Source organism: Saccopteryx leptura, chromosome 2 (genome assembly GCF_036850995.1).
Source record: "Saccopteryx leptura isolate mSacLep1 chromosome 2, mSacLep1_pri_phased_curated, whole genome shotgun sequence".
NCBI lineage: Eukaryota > Metazoa > Chordata > Mammalia > Chiroptera > Emballonuridae > Saccopteryx > Saccopteryx leptura.
In genome coordinates this window covers 338,015,475-338,036,862 of record NC_089504.1, presented here as the reverse complement: position 1 = coordinate 338,036,862, position 21,388 = coordinate 338,015,475, and the positions used below count along the sequence as shown (strand labels likewise).

The following is a 21,388-nucleotide window of genomic DNA, read 5'->3' as shown; positions in this document are numbered from 1 at the left end:
GCCCTCTGTCCTTCGGTTTTCTTCTCTCAGAAACAGAGATACAAGGAGGCCAGATGAGATAAGGTGTGGGAAGCATTTCGTAAGGTATAGTTGTTAACCTTTCCCGGCCTCCACGCGAGTCCTAAGGAGTCGCCCGGGGACAGGCGCTGCACGGGAACAGGGAGAAACCCGGGTGGGCCTGAGCTGCCGCCGGCGCAGGGATCCAGACGCTGGTTGCGCGATGCGTCGGTAGGCGGCTGTCAATCAAAGCCGCCCTGGGGCGGGACGGGGCGGCGCTTCCGCCTGCGCTTGGCCACGCCGGGCCGCTCGGCGGCGCCCCGGACAGTTGGGAACCGCGCCCGGAGCCGCGGGCCGAGCGGCCGGATCTAGGAGCGATGGAGCTGGAGCCCGAGCTGCTGCTGCAGGAGGCCCGCGAGAATGTGGAGGCAGCGCAGAGCTACCGTCGGGAGCTGGGCCAGAGGCTGCAGGGGCTGAGGGAGGCGCGGAGGCAGGTCGGAGGGCCGCGCCCGCAGGGGCGCTGTGGGCCCGGGGGAGCCCGCGCGGTGCCCGGCGGGTGGGCGAGGGCTAGGAGGGCTCGGAGGGGTGGTAGTGTCCGAAAACTATGGAGGGAGAAAGGAAGAGGCTCTGAAGGTGCAGGGAGACCTAGCAGGCTCTGGGGTTGGGTGCGGGGGGGGGGGATCTTAAGGGGAAGAAACAGGTTGGGGGATCGGCGGAGACTGAGGGGGCGTTCCCTAAATTCAGTGCGGCGAAGGTGGTGATAGGGTGGGGTCGGAGGTTGGGGAGAACGAGGGACTTGAGCAAAATCCGAGGACGTCACAGAGGGTAATGAAGAGTGGGGAGAGTTGGGAAAGGTTTTTTGGGGAAAACCTGCTGTGGGAATGTAGACTGGTTTTAGAGAGCCTTAGGAAAATGTGGGGTGGTGACTTTGGGGAGTTAAAGGTGAGGGCAAAATGGGTATTGGAAGGGGAGGATTAGAGAGAGAGAGAGAGAGAGAGAGAGAAGCAGTAGAGTTAACGCTAAAATGAATGGGATTGATGCCTGAGAGTAGTACTTAATATTTCATGCTGGATAGTTTAGAAATCAAGGTGAAGCTGTGTTGGAAAGGCAGAAGAAAGGAAATCAAATACTTGGTACATGGAATCCAAAGGTGTAGGGAAATGGCAAAACAGATTTAAAGAGAAGAGTATTGAAAGGAGAAGCTAAATATACTTTCAGATGACCGCAGTTATCTGTTCCCTGTGAACATGGTTATCAAAGATATGGGAGAGCCACATGGTTTCCCTACTACACCCTGGAACTTAAACAGAAAAAGATATAACCCACTCCCAGTGTGTGATAGGAGAGATAATTCCCAAACTGCTGTTAGCGTAGATGCATAACAAATGCATCTTGAGTAAGTGGGTTCATTTGAGTGAGTGGATTTCATCACATTGATATTAATCTATGTTGTCATCCTAGTACCTCCTGTGCTGCATAGAATCTGAAAACGTACAACTGGCAGAATAGTGCTATAAAACAGTGTCTTTGGATGGTCTCATCATTATGGATACTCAAAATGCTTTATGTTTTATACATTTTAAAGACCTATAGAGCTGTGGTAGACTAGGCATCATTCATAGTTTAGGAGCAAACCCTAGATATGGTTATCTTGGTTTAGTGAATGCTTTTCTAAGCCTTCCGATGTATTTGTCTTGATTTCCATTTGAAAACATCTGTATTATTCCTTCTGCTAATTTGAAATAGAGGTTTTAAATCTAGGATGTAGTTTAAAAAGAGATTAAAGTATTTCTTCTTATATGACTAATGTTTCAACCAGTTAAGGTATCTTATGTATGAACAGGACTATTGTTTAGCAGCATCAGCAATTAAGCAGTAGAGTTAACAATGAATGAGTTTAGCACCTTAGTACTTATTGATTTCTGGTGTGATACTGAATGCATTCAAATAATTTTTGTATGATCACATGCTGAGTGGTTTAGTATTAAATTTCCAAACTTTTTTCTTTAAAATTTTATAACTAATAATTTAAATACAGGACATACTTTCTGATAATTTTGTGTAGTTTAGTATGGGGTTTTGTTTTTTTTTGTTTTTTTAGGCCCATTCTCTTGGGATTGAGACAGAAAACACTAAGAACATCCATCACAGTTTGGTTTCTGAGGACATTGACTTATGATTATATTGTAGGTCTCTTCTGAACTGGAATCTGTTTTATACCAGTGCTAGTTACAATGGTGTTTCTCCTCAAAGCTTAACTCTAATGGATTGTTTGTGTTTGTAGAGTAAGCCCCCTGGCAACTTGCACTTTAAGGAAGATCTGTGCTACAAAAATGTTATCAAAATAAGCACCTGCTTTTGTTTGGTGGTTAGGGTATTTTTAGGGTTCCAGTCATTTTCCAAATAACTATATAAAATATGGCTTTTTAGTCAAAGATTTTGTATGGGGAATGGCTGGGGAGAGCAGAGAGGAATGGATGCCCTCTTTTTTGTGTATTTAAAAAATTTTTATTTAATTTTATTTGATTATGTTTATATAGATTCAAGTGTCCCACTGAATATAACACCTGCACCCCCACCCCTTTTTGTGTATCTTTTATTTGCTGATTTTATTTTGGGGGGAATGACTTAATTTTTTTTTCATTTATTGATTTTAGAGGAAGGGGGAGGGGGAGAGAGAAACATCAGTTTGTTTCACTTATTTATGCATTCATTGGTTGATTTTTTTTTTTTTCCTCCCCATGTCTGCAGCCAAATTTATCCCCAGGTCCCAGGGCAGGGACCCAGAGCCCATGAGTTGTGGAGCTTGCTGTAGCAGCCATTTAGGCCAGCCCCTGCTGTGATGGGAATGGGTGTTGAATTTGACTTGGCTGTGACATTGGTTGATTCTTGTATGTGCTCTGACCAGGAATTGAACCCACAACCTTGGTGTATCAGGACAACACTCTAACCAACTGAGCTACCCAGCCAGGGTGGAATGATTTTTTTTTTTTTTTTACAGAGGCAGAGATAGACGGGGACAGACAGACAGGAACGGAGAGAGATGAGAAGCATCAATCATTAGTTTTTCGTTGCAACACCTTAGTTGTTCATTGATTGCTTTCTCATATGTGCCTTGACCGTGGGCCTTCAGCAGACCGAGTAACCCCTTGCTGGAGCCAGCAACCTTGGGTCCAAGCTGGTGAGCTTTTTGCTCAAGCCAGATGAGCCCGCGCTCAAGCTGGCGACCTCGGGGTCTCGAACCTGGGTCCTTCCGCATCCCAGTCCGACGCTCTTTCCACTGCGCCACCACCTGGTCAGGCTAGAATGATTTTTTTTAATTGAGATAATTCACATACCATAAAATCTGTGTACAAGTGTACAAGTCAGCAGTTTTTAGTATATTCATAAAGATATGCAAGTATGACCACAATCTAATTATAAATTTTTTTTTTTTTTTTTTACAGAGGCAGAGATAGACAGGGACAGACAGAAACAGAGAGAGATGAGAAGCATCAATCATTAGTTTTTCGTTGCGCGTTGTGACTTCTTAGTTGTTCATTGATTGCTTTCTCATATGTGCCCTGACCGCGGGCCTTCAGCAGACCGAGCAACCCCTTGCTGGAGCCAGCGACCTTGGGTCCAAGCTGGTGAGCTTTTTGCTCAAACCAGATAAGCCTGCGCTCAAGCCGGCGACCTCGGGGTCTCGAACCTGGATCCTTCCGCATCCCAGTCCGACGCTCTATCCACTGCGCCACCATGTGGCCAGGCTAATTATAAAATATTTTTATCACCCCAAAAAGAAATCTCATACCTGTTAGCTGTCACTCCTCCAGCCCCACTAAACTTTCCTTCCTTCCTTCCTTCCTCCCTCCCTCCCTCCCTCCCTCCCTCCCTCCCTCCCTCTCTCCCTCTCTTTCTCTCTCTCTCTCTCTCTCTTTCTTTTTTAAAGGTTTTATTTGTTGATTTTAGAGTGAGGAGAGAGATAAACGTAGGGAGAAGTGGGAAGTATCAGCTCGTAGTAGTTGCTTCTAGTATTTACCTTGACTGGGCAAGTCTGGGGTTTTGAACCTGAGACCTTAACATTCCAGGTCAACACTTCATCCACTGCATCACCAAGGTTAGGCATAAACTACTTTCATTCTTTATCTGGATTTGCTTATTCTGAACATTTCATATAAATGAAATCATATACTCTGTGGCCTCTTGTGACTGACTTTTTTTTTTTTTTTTTTTTTACAGAGACAGAGAGAGAGAGAGAGGGATAGATAGGGACAGACAGGAACGGAGAGAGATGAGAAGCATCAATCATTAGTTTTTCGTTGTGCATTGTGACACCTTAGTTGTTCATTGACTGCTTTCTCATATGTGCCTTGACCACGGGCCTCCAGCAGACAGAGTAACCCCTTGCTCAAGCCAGTGACCTTGGGCTCAAGCTGGTGAGCTTTTGCTCAAACCAGATGAGCCCACGCTCAAGCTGGTGACCTCGGGGTCTCGAAACTGGGTCCTCGGCATCCCAGTCTGCCCACTGCGCCACTGCCTGGTCAGGCATGACTGACTTCTTTGACTTAACATGTTATCCAGGTTCTGGCCCTGGCCAGCTGGCTCAGTGATAAAGTGTTGACCCAGCGTGTGTGTATGTCCCAGGTTTGATTCCTGGTGAGGGCACATAGGAGTGCCCGTCTGCTTCTCCCCCTGTCCCCCTCTTGTCCTTTCTTACAGCCATAGCTCAATTGGAGCAAGTTGGCTCCAGGCACTGTGGATGGCTCCATGGCCTCCACCTCAGGTGCTAAAAAGAGCTCAGTTGCTGAGCATCAGAGCAGTGCCCCAGATGGGCAGAGCATCACCCCCTAGTGGACTTGCCGGGTGGATCTCTGTCCATGTGGGAGTCTGTCTCTCTGCATCTCCTCCTCATTGGAAAAAAAAAGTTTTCAAGGTTCATACATGAGGTAGTATGTATCAATACTTTGTTCCTTTTTTTTTTTTTCAAGACAGAGAGAGTCAGAGAGAGGGATAGATAGGGACAGACAGACAGGAATGGAGAGAGATGAGAAGCATCAATCATCAGTTCTTCATTGTGACACCTTAGTTGTTCATTGATTGCTTTCTCTTATGTGCCTTGACCATGGGGCTATAGCAGACTGAGTAACCTCTTGCTCAAGCCAGCAACCTTGGGTCCAAGCTGGTGAGCTTTGCTCAAACCAGATGAGCCTGCGTTCAAGCTGTTGACTTTGGGGTCTCTAACCTGGGTCTTCCATATCCCAGTCCGACGCTCTATCCACTGGGCCACCGCCTGGTCGGGCTACTTTGTTCCTTTTAATGAGTGGATAATATTCACTGTGTGGCTAACCATTTTATTTATCTATTCTTCAATTGATAGACAATTGGGTTATTTTCAGTTTTTGACTATTATGAATAATGTTGCTAAGAATATTTATGTATAAGATTTTATGTGACAGGTTTTCAGGTTTTTTAGTGTGTATATACTTAGGAATGCTGAGTGGTATGGTAACCTTTTAACTTTTCCAAGACCTCTTGGCATGCTTTTTATCTTTGCTTTTCTTTCTTACCTTTTAAAACTCTCATGATATTTGTCTCATGTAAATAAGTCATAATAATGAAAGTCTAGAAGAGTAAAAATCTTTTAAGTTATTTTGTCAAAAACAGCTGCCAGCATGTAGCAGTTTCTCCTCTTGTCCTTAAGTTTATGCCCCCCCCCCCCCCACTATACCCTCTGTCTTAAGAGAAAAGGAAGTTCTATGTAGGAATGCAAGGGTAGTCTGTAACTCTTACTGTTTCAGTAAATTAAAGGTTGTCAAGATGTTTATTAGTTGTCTTCAGGAAATCAGATAATGTATACAGCTCGTCTGGCCTAACTGATGTTGAAATTATTTAGAATAGTTCTCAATAGCTCCCTGGAATCCTTGGTGCTAAGATGAAAATACCAAAGAAATTAACTCCAACTCTCCTTAAATACTCCTTTATTTACTCAGTAAATATTTATCGGGGGCCTACTGTAGATCAGAGATTGTTCTAGGTCCCAGAAATATTGTGGGTAGTGAAATAGACCATAGCCTTCATGGATTTGCTCTTTCCTTTGATAGCTGATCATTAGACTACTACCCTTAAAAGCAAAACAGGTACAATAAATAAATAAATTCTTGTATATTCATTTTTAGATTTTTTTTTTTTTTTTTTTTAGAGAGAGGGATAGATAGGGACAGACAGACAGGAACGGAGAGAGATGAGAAGCATCAATCATCAGTTTTTCATTTTGATACCTTAGTTGTTCATTGATTGCTTTCTCATATGTACCTTGACCGTGGGCCTTCAGCAGACCGAGTAACCCCTTGCTGGAGCCAGCGACCTTGGGTCCAAGCTGGTGAGCTTTTGCTCAAACCAGTTGAGCCCATGCTCAAGTTGGTGACCTCAGGGTCTCGAACCTGGGTCCTCCACATCCCAGTCCGACGCTCTGTCCACTGCGCCACCCACTGGTCAGGCTCATTTTTAGGTTTTACTTCCGTTGTGTTTTTCATCACTTGTTTATTTCTATAGAGTTGGCTTTCTTGCCTGTTGTAAGTGGAGATAGCTGATCATGATGTCATGTGGTTAAAAAAAAAAAAAGATGTCATGTGGTTGACTTGGGGTGATAAACACAGTACAATTTATAGAAGATGTGTTACAGAATTGTACACTTGAAACCTGTATAATTTTATTGACCAATGTCTCCTAATAAATTCAATAAGAAATTAAAAACACCAACCTTAGTCGATGGGCTCAGTGGTAGAGTGTCAGCTTGGAGCGTGGATGCCCTGGGTTCAATTCCCAGTCAGGGCACACAGGAGAAGCAACCATCTGCTTTTCCACCGCTCTCCCTCCCCCTTCTTTCTCCTTCTCTCTCCTCTCTCTTCTTCTCTCACAGCCATGGATTGATTGATTGATTCAAGTGAGGATGGCTCCCTGGAGCCACTGCCGCAGGTGCTAAAAATAGCTCAGTTGTGAGCATGGCCCCAGATGGGCAGAGCATCTGCCCCAGATGGGGTGGCTGGGTGGATCTTGGTCAGGGCACAAAGGGGAGTCTATCTCCTCTCCTCTGGCTTGGAAAAGAAGAAAACAAAACAAAAGAAAAGATGTCACAGTGTGATGTCAGCTGGCCAGCCAGATATGCCTTACAAAGTGACACTACCGTGATGACATTGCCACTATTCAGGGCCTAGTCTTCAGCTTTGCACATCTAGACACTTCATCTTTGCATATTATCAAAGGGGGATTAACTTGAAGTACTGGAGTGAGAAATACCAATATTCTAGTCTGTGTACGTATAGTTCACTCTCTAAAATGAATGTGTTGGTCTTCCTCTGCCTTTTATTTTAAGATTTTACTTACTGATTTTAGAGAGAAGAAAGAGAGAGAGAAAGACGGGGTGGGGAGTGGGAAGCATCAACTCCTAGTAGTTGCTTCCTTTATGTGCTTTGACAGGGCAACCCCGGGGTTTTGAACTGGTGACCTTGGCTTTCCAGGTCAACACTTTATCCACTGCACCACCACAGGTCAGGCATTTCTGTTTTTAATTAATTTTTTATAAAGATTTTATTTATTCATTATAGAGGGGGGGGGGGGAGAGAGAGAGAGAGAGACAGAAGGGGGGAGGAGCAGAAAGCATCAACTCTCATATGTGCCTTGACCAGGCAAGCCCAGGATTTTGAACCGGCAACCTCAGCGTTTCCAGGTTGACACTTTATCCACTGCGCCACCACAGGTCAGGCCATTTCTGTTTTTAGTTGGTGTGATTCAGGGCCTCTCAGGGCATTGACAAAAAACAAGTCTCTGCTCTTTCAGAGTAAAGGGCCAGATCCTTGTACCTAATTAAGATATTATTTAGTGAGGACCCTGCCCAACTCTGGTCAATAGTGTCCCTTTGATCCTTGCTACTACCAGTGTGGTCCGTGACCACAGCAGTGGCATCATGACCTGAGAGTTTGTGAAGAATGCAAGAGTCAGGCCCCACCCAGACCTCCTGAATCATAACCTACACTTTAATGAGATTGCCAGGTGTGATATATATGCACATTAAAAACCTGAGGCACACTGCCTTAGAGTATATCCTTACCACTTTATCAGCTCTCTGCTGATTTCTGTAGTTTAATCTAAACCCCAGGTGTGATGTCATAAATTGCTATGGCTTATCCTAAAGATTAGAACATTGGCCCTGGCTGGTTAGCTCAGTTGGTTAGAGCGTTGTCCAGACAACGCCCAGGTTGCAGGTTATATTCCCAGTCAGGGCACATACAAGAAACAACCAATCAATGCATACATAAGTGGAACAACAAATCAATGCCCCCTTCTTCCTCCCTAAAATCAAGTTTCAAAAAGATTGAAACATTGTTTGGAATATCATAGGTTTGTTAGATAAGTATGCAATGATATTCAAGTGAATAATTGACAATCTCAAGCCAGTGCTGTCCTAGAGTGTCTTAACATCTGTAATGTGACCATTTTTCTTTTGTAGTATTTTGTTTTCAATTTTTAATAGTTGATTTCAGATAATTTCTTGCAGATTTAACTCATACTCTTGATATCCCTAATGTACAGTTCCAGATATTTTTATAGATTATTACCCACAGGATTTGAAAACATGGCATAGTAGTTAAAGATAGGGACAGATACTGAACTCGGCAGGAAAAAAAAGTTATTTCAGAGAACCAGGGCAGGAAGTCTTAGTAGCTCAGCAAAGAAAAGAAAGCTATTATTGCTTCTTTTATCTCCCACTTCCCCTTCTGTTACCATTTTCAAAACAGTCCAAAAATCTGTTTGAAATAATTTCTAACTGCCATAGTACTTAAAATGCCCCTGTTATAGTGTCCTAAGAAAAGGTTAAGTCTAGAGCTGAGGAAAACCAGGAATGGATGAAATAATTTTCAAATAACCCATAATTCTACTACATGAGACAACCATTTTTAACATTTTGCTGTATCCCTCTAGGCATTATTTTGCAAAGTTGAGAGACTACTGTATACGTAACTTTATGCCTGTTTTTTCTCTTAACTAACTATAGCATAAGCATTTATGAAAATTTTCCCATATGCAATTTAATTTTTGTGGAATAGGTGAATAGAGTTTATTACATAAGTACCTATGGAGCATTGGTTGGTGGTAGGCTAAAATTAATTGACTCAGGTACACCAAAACACTAGAAGCAAATCTTTAGAAGCAATACTAAATAATCAACAACCAAGGAAAAAAAAAAAGGCTGAACACATATTTGTGTGCAGAAGACCACTTATTTACATTGGCTTTTCAGTCCTCTTCTTTTGAATAAGTCTTTTCACAGATTGTCTTTAAACATGACACTCTGAAGCTGTTGTTGAATCTAAAACTCACTTGAAATATAGAATGATATATGTATAAGAATTAAAACAAGCATTCTAAATCAATAATGTTAAAATCAGTGATGTTAGCCTGACCAGCGGTGATGAGCAGTGGATAGAGCATTGGACTGGGAAGCGGAGGACCCAGGTTTGAGACCCAGAGGTCGCCAGCTTGAGCCTGGGCTCATCTGGTTTGAGCAAGGCTCACCAATTTGAGCCCAAGGTTCCTGGCTTGAGCAAGCGGTCACTTGATTGGCTGTGGCGCCCTGGTCAAGGCATATATGAAAAAGCAATGAATGAACAACTAAGGAGCTGCAGTGAAGAATTGATGCTTCTCATCTCTCTCCCTTTCTGTCTGTCTGTCCCTATCTGTCCCTCTCTCTGTCTCTATGTCTCTGTTACACAAAAAAAATCAATGATGTTAATTAAAAAGTGTGTGAATGGCCTTGGCCAGTTGGCTCAGCGGTTGAGCGTCAGCCTGGCGTGTGGAAGTCCTGGGTTCGATTCCCAGTCAGGACACATAGAAGAAGCGCCCATCTGCTTCTCCACCCTTCCCCCTCTCCTTCCTCTCTCTCTCTCTTCCCCTCCTGCAGCCAGGGCTCTATTGGAGCAAAGTTGGCCTGGGCACTGAGGATGGCTCCGTGGCCTCTGTCTCAGGTGCTAGAGTGGTTCTGGTTGCAACGAAACAATGCCCCAGATGGGCAGAGCATCATCTCCTGGTGGGCATGCCAGGTGGATCCTGGTCAGGCGCATGTGAGAGTCTGTCTGATTGCCTCCCTGCTTCTAACTTTGGAAACACACACACACACACACACACACACACACACACAAAAGTGTGTGAATATCAGGTTTTTTGTACAGAGTTTTTCTTTTTCTTTTAAAATTTCATTTATTGATTTTTAGAGAGAGAAGAGACAGAAACATTGATCTCTTACGCTTTGTGCCCTGACTAGAGATGAAACCCACAACCTTTGTGTATCAGGGTAACGCTTTAACCAATCGAGGCACCTGGCTGAAACTGTATAGGTTTTTTTTTTAGCGAGAGAAACAGGAAGGAAGAGAGATGAGAAGCATCAGCTCATAGTTGTGGCACTTTAGTTGTTCATTGATTGCTTCTCATATGTGCCTTGATCCAGGGGCTCAAGTCAAACCAGTGGCCCCTTGCTCTAGCCAGCAACCTTGGGCTTCAAGCCAATAACCATGGGGTCATTTCTGTGATCCCATGCTTAAGCCAGATGAGCCATGCTCAAGCTGGCGACCTCGGAGTTTCAAACCTGGGTCATCAGCATCCTTGGCTGATGCTCTATCCACTGCACCAGTGCCTGATCAGGCGATAAAGAACTATTCTTATTACTGTAAACCTGGTAAATAATATGACTAATTTTTGATCTAAAAAGTCAAACAGTTGTAGGATGAATTTTTATTATTGAGAGCTATGAATGAATCACTTATATTTGCAGTTATTTTACTTTGTCAGTACTTGCCCCTACTAGCTTTGAGACTTTGAGAAACTTAACTTTCCTGATCCTCAGTTACCTTATCTGTACAATGAGAATAAGAATTGTACCTATTTTCCTTGGCCAATATGGGAATTAAAATGAGAACTATATTTTAAATGTTTAGCACAATGTCTGAGACATATGAAATGCTTAATAAATATTAGCTGTAATAATAATACCTTTAATATTTCTGTTATTCAAAGTGACATCTCCTACTTCTCTCCTGCTCTCTTTCCCAAAATAATGTTCTTTTTGAGCTCTGATAGCAGTTTGTGGCTATCCTACGTATGTAAGAACTTAATACTACATTTTACTATAGTTACATGTACATGCAGCTATCTCCTTTACCATAATGACAGTTTTGTTGTTGTTGTTTTGACAGAGACAGAGTCAGAGAGGGATAGGGACAAACATACAAGAAAGGAGAGAGATGAGAAGCATCAGTTATTCATTGTAGCACCTTAGTTGTTCATTGATTGTTTTCTCATATATGCCTTGATGGGATTGGCGGGGTGGCTACAGCAGAGCAAATGACCCCTTGCTCAAGCAAGCAACCTTGGGCTTCAAGCCAGCGATCTTTGGGATCAATCTGGTGAGCCTGTGCTCAAGCCGGCCACCCCAGGGTTTCAAACCTGGGTCCTCCGCGACCCAGTCTGCTGCTCTATCCACTGCATCACTGCCTGGTCAGGCGACAGGGTTTTTTTTCCTGAAGTTGGAAATGGGGAGGCAGTCAGACAGACTCCCGCATGCACCAGACTGGGATCCACCTGGCCCGCCCACTAGGAGGCGATGCTCCACCCATCTGGGGCGTCGCTCTGTTGCAACCAGAGCCATTCTAGTGCCTGAGGCAGAGGCCACAGAGCCATCCAACTCTGCTCCAATGGAGCCCTGGCTGTGAGAGGGGAAGAGAGAGACAGAGAGGAAGGAGAGGGGGAGGGGTGGAGAAGCAGATGGGCGCCTCTCCTGTGTGCCCTGGCCGGGAATCGAACCTGGGACTCCTGCACGCCAGGCTGACGCTCTACCACTGAGCCAACCGGCCAGGGCCTGTTTTTTCTTTTTTTAAGGTCAGGACCATGCCTTATTTATCTTTATAACCCCAGTTCCTGAAATGTACTAGACTTCATTAAATACTGAATGAGTGCTTTATGAATGTTGTGGGTATAATTTTGCAGATTTTTTTTTTTAATATTGTTCATGGTCTTGATTATATGCACCACCTCATTAATGCAGATAATCAAGAATTAAATGTTTGATTGTATGATATGGTTATTTGTTGCTACATAAACTATGCTAAAGTGTAAGGACTTAAAAAGCAATCATTTTGTTTGCTTGCTCTTCTGGGGGTTGACTGGAGCACAGTTGGCCGTTTCTCCTAAGTTTGCTGGCAACACTCATGTAATTGCAATCAGATGGCAGCGAAGGCTGGAATGTTCAAGATAGAATGTTCACTTAACCTTTTCGGAGCCTTAGTGGTGGCAGGAGTCAGTCAGAATTCTGGTATGGCTGGGCCTCATCGCCACTCTCTTTTCCTCCCTCCCACCCTTCTCACTGTCCTCCTCTGTCCACTTGTTCTCTCCAGAAAGGTAGACATACTTCTTATATGGCGACCTAGGACTCCCAAAAGGCCAAAAACATAAGATTGCTGGTTTTCTGAAGGTTGAGACCTGGAACTGGCAGAGCATGAGTTCTGCTTTATAGCTGTGTACATTGACTGCATTGCTAGTTACAGATCCAGTCTATATTCTAGGGAGAGGTCTGTACACGAACATAAGCACCAAAAGTTGTGGTTCACTGGGGGCCGCTAATGTAACAGACTACCATATCATATAATAAATACTTTCTTTTTGAAAGTTTCCAAATAAGCATTTTTAAAAAGTTTAATCTTAAGAGAGATAAGAAAGAAATACAGCAGCACTTTTGAGTCCATACTGATACTTATGAATCAGATAATTCAAATTCTCTGCCACTTTACTAGCTTTGTGATGTGGGCAAGTTCATCTCTCTGACTCATGTGTTTGTTACTCATCTACAGAGGCTTCCTTCATAGGGTTGTGGTAGAATTTAAGTAAAACCATAGATGCAAGTGCCTGGCACACAGTAGGTATTTAGTAGACGAAGCTACATAATACTATATTGTTATTATTGACTAATGCCTTGGTGTCATTGCAGAGACAAATTTTAACTACTGCAGTACATTTCATATGAACTGAGAAGAAACATTTTGGTTACCCTTTTTAATTTCAGTTGACTGTTCTGTATCTTTGCCTTTTGTATCTCATCCCTATGTTCTTGTTAACTAATGGTATTTAAAAGCCAGTCTCTAATTTTAAAATAGTTTTAGTTTCCTATTCACAAAATAATTGGGGGAAAAATTCTTAGATTTAATTTGGAAGATAAAAATTCTTTTCTATAAAGTCATGAAGATGCATGTTTTAGAGGAGATAGAGGATATTCAGTTACTTAATATCCTGAAATAAGCATTCTATTCTATTCTGTCCTGTTTGTCCTGTTATATAGAATTAAGCAACTGCAGTGGAAACTTTGTAAATAAGTTTTAATGGTCTGTTACAGTAAAGGTTTTAGTGGAAAATTGGTTCAGAATATTATCAAGATAAACAGTGTATATTACAGTTTCTTTTTTTGAGACCTTGAGTTGAATATCCTTTATATTGTTTTATTTTAAAAAAATTTTTTTTGTTGAATTTATTGGGCTAACATTGATTAATAAAGTTATGTAAGTTTTAGGTATGCAATTTTATAATACAGTGTCTGTATATTTTATTGTGTATTTACCACCCAAGTTATTTAAATTTTACTAAATCTACTTTGTTACAAACCATCACAGTTGTTTTGCCCTAGAATGCCATTTTAAGGCTAATTGGTTGACTACCACACGATTCTTCCTACAAGGACAAGAAATTCATGTTACAGCAGGAAGTGACTCAGTCAGTATGTAATTTACAGGTTTACTTCGGATTGATTGATTGATTGATTTCTGTCTTTCTCTTTCCCTTCCTTCCCTTCCCCTTCTTCCTTCCTTCCTTTATTTCCTCCTTTCTTTCCCTTTCTCTCTATCCCCCTCCTTCCCTTCCATTTTTTTTTGGAAGAGAAGAGGCAGAGAGACAGACTCCCACATGTGCCCAATCAGGATCTACCTGGCAAGACCTCTATGGAGCGATGCGCTGCCCATCTGGGGCTGTTGCTCCCATTGCTCAGGAACTAAACTATTTTTAGCACCTGAGAGGGAAGCCTTGGAGCCATCTTTAGCACTGAGTGCCAACTCACTTGAACCAATTGAGCCATGGCTGCAGGAAGGGGAGGGGGGGAAAAGAGTGAGAAAAGGGGGAGGGGTGGAGAAGCAGATGGTCACTTCTCCTGTGTGCCCTGGCCAGAAATCAAACCCGGGACATCCACATACTGGGCCCACGCTCTACCACTGAACCAGCTGACCAGGGCCTGGAAGTTCTTTAAAATAGGGTCTGTAAGGACCAAACAACTTGGCATGTAGAATACTGAAGTCCTTGGAGTCAGAATGTTTCTCCTTGGAGTCAGAATGTTTCTGGCACTGGCAAGTCTTGGGGAAGTTATTTGACATCCTTTTTTTAAAAAATTGATTTGAGAGAAAAGAAGAGAGGAAAGGGAGAGAGAGGGAAAACCTCAGTTTATTGTTCAACTTATTTATGCTTTCATTGGTTGATTCTTGTGTGTGCCCTGAGACTCGAACCTACAACGTGGCATATTGGGACAACGCTCTAACCAACGAAGCAACCCAGCGAGGGCTTTATGCCATCTTTGAGCTTTACTTTCTTCGACATAAACAGTGCAGACCCACCTCTCAGAGTCATTAAGTTTTAATCAGCTAACCATGAATACATTGGACCATGTTACCACATCAAATAGGAACAAGTTCACTCAGCAGTGAAGCCCTCATTTTTTAAAAGGTCATAAAGCTAAGCAAATGCACTTGTTTACATGCTTGGCTTAAAGTGACCAAGGCTTTAAGCTGTGAACTATTTCAGGGAGAAGAAAATGATGCCAAGGTAATAAGAAATTTGAAACAGCGGTGGTTGGGTTTCTGTGAACTAAAGGGAATAAATTTACAATGAAAGTACAGGAGGGGATTTGGAAATGCATTATCCCTTCCCTGACCCTCTCACTGCTTTGTGTTCACATACTTCCTTTTTTTTCTGAGGTTCTGAAAGAAAAACAAAACATAGGCCCTGCAACAGCTGAAGGAGCTTTTGAATTCTTTCTAAAGAGGAAATTGACTTTACCTAACCAGTGCACTTCCTGTGTGTGCTGTATCTGTATGTGCTGTATGTGCTGTATCCGTTAGAGAGTGAGACCTGGTTGGGATGGTGTTCAGCTGCAGTATTTCCTCTTGGTGGTGGTGGGGTGTGAACTACATTACAGTGTTCTGGCTTGTTGTCTTCACTTGTTTCTGGCTTAGTCACCTGGGGATCTTGTTTAAAATGCAGGTTCTGATCCAGTAGCTCTGGGTGAGGCCTGAGATTTTCTGCATTTCTGATACTATTCCAGGTAATGTATCAAAATCAAAAGACATTCTCTCCCTGGTTCTTTTAATAAGGTCTTAAAAGCACACATGACTAACTCCACTTTTTCTGTGACAAAGAAAGAGTCAGAGAGGGACAGATAGGAACAGACAGACAGGAAGGAAGGAAGAGAGATGAGAAGCATTAGTTCTTCGTTGCAGCCCCTTAGTTGTTCATTAATCGCTTTCTCTTTTTTTTTTTCTTTTTTTAAATTTTTTTAAGAAGGAGAAGCACCAAGAAAGGAGGAGAAGAAACCCTGCTGGGTTTTTTTTTGTATTTTTCTGAAGCTGGAAACAGGGAGAGACAGTCAGACTCCCGCATGCGCCCGACCGGGATCCACCCGGCACGCCCACCAGGGGGTGACGCTCTGCCCCTCCTGGGCGTCGCTCTGCCGCGACCAGAGCCACTCTAGTGCCTGGGGCAGAGGCCAAGGAGCCATCCCCAGCGCCCGGGCCATCTTTGCTCCGATGGAGCCTCGCTGTGGGAGGGGAAGAGAGAGACAGAGAGGAAGGAGGGGGGTGTAGAGAAGCAGATGGGCGCTTCTCCTGTGTGCCCTGGCTGGGAATCGAACCCAGGACTTTTGCACGCCAGGCCGATGCTCTACCACTGAGCCAACCGGCCAAGGCCAATCGCTTTCTCATATGTGCCTTGACCGGGGGGCCACAGCCCACTGAGTGACCCCTTGCTCAAACCAGATGAGCCCGTGCTCAAAGCTGGCAACCTCGGGATTTTGAACCCAGGTCCTCCATGTCCCAATCTGACACTCCATCCACTGTGCCACCACCTGGTCAGGCTAACTCCATTTGTATTCAACACATTTATTTGCTTAATGCTGTTATGTGAGTGCCTTTCTCTCAAGGGTCCTGCAGTTGAGTGATGAACCAAATCAAGTGCATATTGAATATGGCCCTTGTAAAAAACTTTGATTTGGGTTTATTTTATAAAAGTTCTTTAGTAACTTTCCAGAGATTAGTTAACAATTAAATTAGGATTTCTCCTTTACTTTATGATTTAAGGAATTCTGTTACTGCACACATACCATTCATTGTAACTTCCAATAATGACAAAAGGAGAAAAAAATTGTTTCCATGATCTGCCCATCCCAGCCAATCAAATTATTCCTTTGGGGGGGGGTATTTCTTTGTTATCCTTGGGCAGGACATCTTGTTTTTTATGTGGTTGTGAACATTTCTGTAAAGCAATTTTGTATTCTGCTTTTTTAATTCAGTAATAGAGAATAAATAGAAAATTTTCTAAGTTTTTGTATTAACTGTTGAAATACTGTGTTTTAGTCATATTTTGATATAGTCTTTCTAGGTGAATTTTTCTTGGACTTATTTCTTTGTTATCTTTGGGCAGGACATCTTGTTTTTTATGTGGTTGTGAACATTTCTGTAAAGCAGTTTTGTATTCTGCTTTTTAAATTCAATAATAGAGAATAAATAGAAAATTTTCTAAGTTTCTGTATTAACTGTTGAAATATACTATGTTTTATTCATATTTTGATACAGTCTTTCTAGGTGAATTTTTCTTGGACTTCAAACACTCTTTCTAAGATAAAGTTAGCAAAAGGATTGGGACAGTAAACATAATGTGTCATATGAAACTCATATGATAATGTCTGCAATTTAAAGCATGTGTTTACTTTAATTCAACTAGGTGTTTTGCTTATGGTTAGAATTTCCTTTTTTTGGTTGTTGTTGTTTAAGAGTTTATTGATTTTACAGAGGGCGGGGAGTGGGGCAAGAAGTAGTTGCTTCATTCTAGCTGTTCATTGGTTGCTTCTCATATGTGCCTTGACCAGGCAAGCCCAGGGTTTTGAACTGAAAACCTCAGCATTTCATGTCGATGCTTTATCCACTGCTCCACCATAGGTCAGGCAAGAATTTCCTTTTTAAGTGAGAGAAAGTGAATTGTGTGTTACCTGTATTCTGTAAGAAAAAAATCTGGTGTCTGTATAGACAGCTGACGTGTTTTCAAACTATGTGTGAGATGTAAAGATGTTTCTTTCTTTTATCTTAGAACAGCAGTTCTGTGGACCTAGGGCAGTGTTTCTCAAAGTATAGACTGCAGAACCACGGGTGTGCTTGTGAAAGTGAGAACTCCATCGAGGCCTCCAGCCCCTCCTACAGGCTTCTAGTTGGGCAGATCTGGGATGGAGCCCTTCAGTCTAAACTATAACAGGCAGCCTGGGTGATTTCTTCTGCAAGCCAGTTTTAGAATTACTGCTCCCAGCAAGCCATGGTTGGGATCTAAAGGAATTTGAAATTTTTAAAATTGAATAATTTCTTTAGGGTATAGATTATTCATTTTCTGGGAAGAGGGTCTATAAACCTCTCATTGAGATTTGCAAAGAGGACCATGACACAAAAGATTAAGCATTGACCCAAAAAGGTGTTTTTCATAAACATTTTCTGCCTCTTATGAGCCTCCTTGGATTTTAAATAAATTCTTAGTTTCTTTTAGCATAATGAGGGCATTTTATCCAGAAGAGAATTTTTTTTTTATAATATGGCTTTCTAGTCTACCATTTCTTTACTTCTTTTCAGCAAAATGAATTTTAATCTCCTCCTAACTTAAAAGTCTTTTTAACTGAAATGTACTATTGCCAAGATCTATACTTTGTGAAGATAATACTTTTTAACAGTTATTTATTGAGAAAAATAGTGTGCTGGTTGTTTTACTAAGTGCATCATATGTTATTTTTATTTAATTCTAACAGCAGCCCCATGGGGTATGCATTAGTATACTCATTTGAGAAATAAGAAAATTGAGGCATGGAGTGCTTAATTAACTTGACTACATTGACACAGTTTGTGACTGATGGAACCAGAGTTTGAACCAATTCTGTCTCACCTGAAGGCCAGTTCTGTGCAAGTCTGCAAGTTTGTGCAAATGAATCACATTTGGTTTTGCAATGAATAGAAGATGATGGTTGTGTAGTACCTTGAAATTATAGGTGTTGCTGGTGGATTAGCCTTTATTGTGATTCTGAGTTTTTATGTTATTTTTTTTCAGATCAAAGAAAGTGCATCACAGACAAGAGATGTCCTCAGACAGCATTTTAATGATTTAAAGGGAACCCTTGGGAAACTCTTGGATGAGCGATTGGTAACCCTTTTGCAAGAAGTGGACACCATTGAACAAGAGACCATTAAACCACTGGATGACTGCCAGAAGCTTATAGAGCACGGAGTTAACACTGCAGACGACTTGGTCCAAGAAGGTAGGAGTCCAGGGAACTAGTTAGTGTGGCAAATTCAGATTGACACTTTGCTGATTTCTCAGGATGCCAGCAGACTATCCTGCCATCTGTGGGGTGCTTATATTACCTACCTTGAGACAGTTTGTAATATAGGAAAACAGATATACAGTGAGGTATCCCAGGGTAAATGCAATTAAAGTGTTAATTACAACATTTACAAAACAAGGAGTAAATGATTTTTTTCCTCAAATGGTTCCATGATAGTATCATATTTACTTTTTGTGTGTGTGTGTGGCAGAGACAAGAGTCAGAGAGAGGGGCAGATAGGGACAGACAGACAGGAAGGGAAAGAGATGAAAAACATCAATTCTTCATTGCGGCTCCTTAGTTGTTCATTGATTGATTTCTCATATGTGCCTTGACTGGGGGGGGGTGCGCTACAGCAGACTGAGTGACCTCTTGCTTGAGCCAGCGACCTTGGGCTCAAGCTGGTGAGCCTTGCTCAAACCATATGAGCCCGTGCTCAAGCTGGCAACCTCAGGGTCTTGAACCTGGATCCTCCACATCTCAGTCCAACGCTCTATCCATGCACCACCGCCTGGTCAGGCCATATTTACTTTTTTTTTTTTTTACAGAGACAGAGAGAGGGATAGACAGGGATAGACAGACAGGAACGGAGAGATGAGAAGCATCAATCATTAGTTTTTCGTTGCACATTGCGACACCTTAGTTGTTAATTGATTGCTTTTTCATATGTGCCTTGACCGCGGGCCTTCAGCAGACGGAGCAACCCCTTGCTCTAGCCAGCAACCTTGAGTCCAAGCTGGTGATCTTTTGCTCAAACCAGATGAGCCCGTGCTCAAGCTGGCGACCTCGGGGTCTCGAACCTGGGTCCTCGGCATCTCAGTCCGACGCTCTATTCACTGCACCACCACCTGGTGGTAAATATTCAGGCCCATATTTACTTTTTATGAAAGATTTTATTTACTGATTTAAGAGAGAGAGGGGTGTGGAGGAGCAGGAAGCATCAACTCATAGCAGTTGCTTATCTACTGCACCACCATAGGTCAGGTCACATTCACTGTTTTTTTGTTTTTTTTGTTCAGAGAGAGAGGCAGAGGGACAGATAAGGACAGACAGGAAGGGAGAGCGATGAGAAGCATCTATTCTTTGTTGTGGCATCTTAGTTGTTGATTGATTGCTTTCTCATATGTGCCTTGACCAGGGGGCTACAGCAGAGCAAGTGACCCCTTGCTCAAGCCAGCAAGCTTGAAGTCAAGCCAGCGACCATGGGGTCATGTCTATGATCCCACGCTCAAGCCAGTGACCTTGGGGTTTCAAACCTGGGTCCTCTGAGTCCCAGTCCTACGCTCTATCACTGCGCCTCTCCCTGGTCAGGCCACTTTCACTGTTAACAGAGCAATTTTAAGGTCATTTGAGTCTTCAGGATATTTTTCAGAGTGTTCATGGTTTATAGAATTTAATTTTAGTCTTTTCTTTTCAGTAGGTTAATAAATATTAGTGTTCATACCTGAAATTGTAGTTTTTATGCTTTTGTCTTTAGCCAGTTATTTTGATTGAAACATGCCCAGATCTTGCCTTGCTGTGTCCCTCTTCCCCTCCTTCCATCTTTCCCTCTTGCCCTTCCCTTATTCCTTCTTCCTTCCCATAAGCCTTTGTCAAGTACATTAAATAAAAATTCTCCCCTTGGACTCACATGTAGAGGCATACATGCTGAGAGAGATCTGAGACCTTATGGGAGCACAAAAGTGAATTGCTTAACTCTCAGAAAATGTAGGATAGATTTCTTTTTTTTTTTTTTTTTTTTAACAGAGGCAGAGATAGACAGGGACAGACAGACAGGAATGGAGAGAGATGAAAAGCATCAATCATCAGTTTCTCGTTGCGCGTTGCAACTTCTTAGTTGTTCATTGATTGCTTTCTCACATGTGCCTTGACCGTGGGCCTTCAGCAGACTGAGCAACCCCCTGCTGGAGCCAGTGACCTTGGGTCCAAGCTGGTGAGCTCTTTGCTCAAGCCAGATGAGCCCGCGCTCAAGCTGGCGACCTCGGGGTCTCGAACCTGGGTCCTTCCGCATCCCAGTCTGACGCTCTATCCACTGCGCCACCACCTGGTCAGGCAGGATAGATTTCTGTAGGAGGAGTTCTACAGAAGCTTGAAGAAATTCATCAAGCCTGACCAGTCGGTGGCACAGTGGATAGAGAATAGGACTGGGATGTAGAGGACCCAGATTCAAAACCCTGAGGTCTCCAGCTTGAGTGCAAGCTCATCCGGCTTGAGCATGGGCTCACCAGCTTGAGCATGGGGTTGCTGGCTTGAGCAAGGGGTTACTCGCTCTGCTGTAGCCCCTTCCCCCTAGTCAAGGCACATATGAGAAAGCAATCGATGAACAACTAAAGAGCTGCAACAAAGATTCTTCTCATTTCTTTCCCTTCCTGCCTATCTGTTTCTACCTGTCCCTCTCTCTTGACTCTGTCTCTGACCAAAAAAAAAAAGAAAAGAAATTCAACAAGCAGATAACAGCATGATTGGAAGCAGAAGTAACATCATGGGTGAAGTAAATGGTACATCAGGGATATGTAAAGTATTTTGGGCAACAGAGTTACACAGTCAGGTTTGCATTTTGAAATTATGAAAAATGATACTGCCTATATTTTGAGGATTGGATTCAAGATTGTAAGACTAGAAGGAAAAGAGACTAATTAGGAAGTTGTGACAGTAATCCAGATACGAAAGAATAAGGGCAGAAACAGGTAAAGATGAGGT

At 42.7% G+C, this 21,388-nt stretch overlaps 1 protein-coding gene and 1 non-coding gene across 2 annotated transcripts in view; one reads left to right on the top strand and one right to left on the bottom strand.

The window, feature by feature from the left end:
* Window positions 1–297: 297 nt before the first annotated feature.
* CRLF3 (cytokine receptor like factor 3) overlaps window positions 298–21,388 on the top strand; it is a 44,143-nt gene continuing 23,052 nt past the window's right edge. Inside the window, exons 1-2 of the mRNA XM_066363779.1 lie at window positions 298–491; window positions 18,415–18,622. Coding sequence (XP_066219876.1) covers window positions 375–491; window positions 18,415–18,622 — 325 coding nt within the window. The 5' untranslated portion in view covers window positions 298–374. The remainder of the gene's footprint in view (window positions 492–18,414; window positions 18,623–21,388) is intronic.
* LOC136396068 (small nucleolar RNA SNORA5) lies at window positions 2,737–2,872 on the bottom strand. Its single transcript, XR_010749494.1, has one exon. It is a non-coding gene; the product is annotated as a small nucleolar RNA SNORA5 (small nucleolar RNA).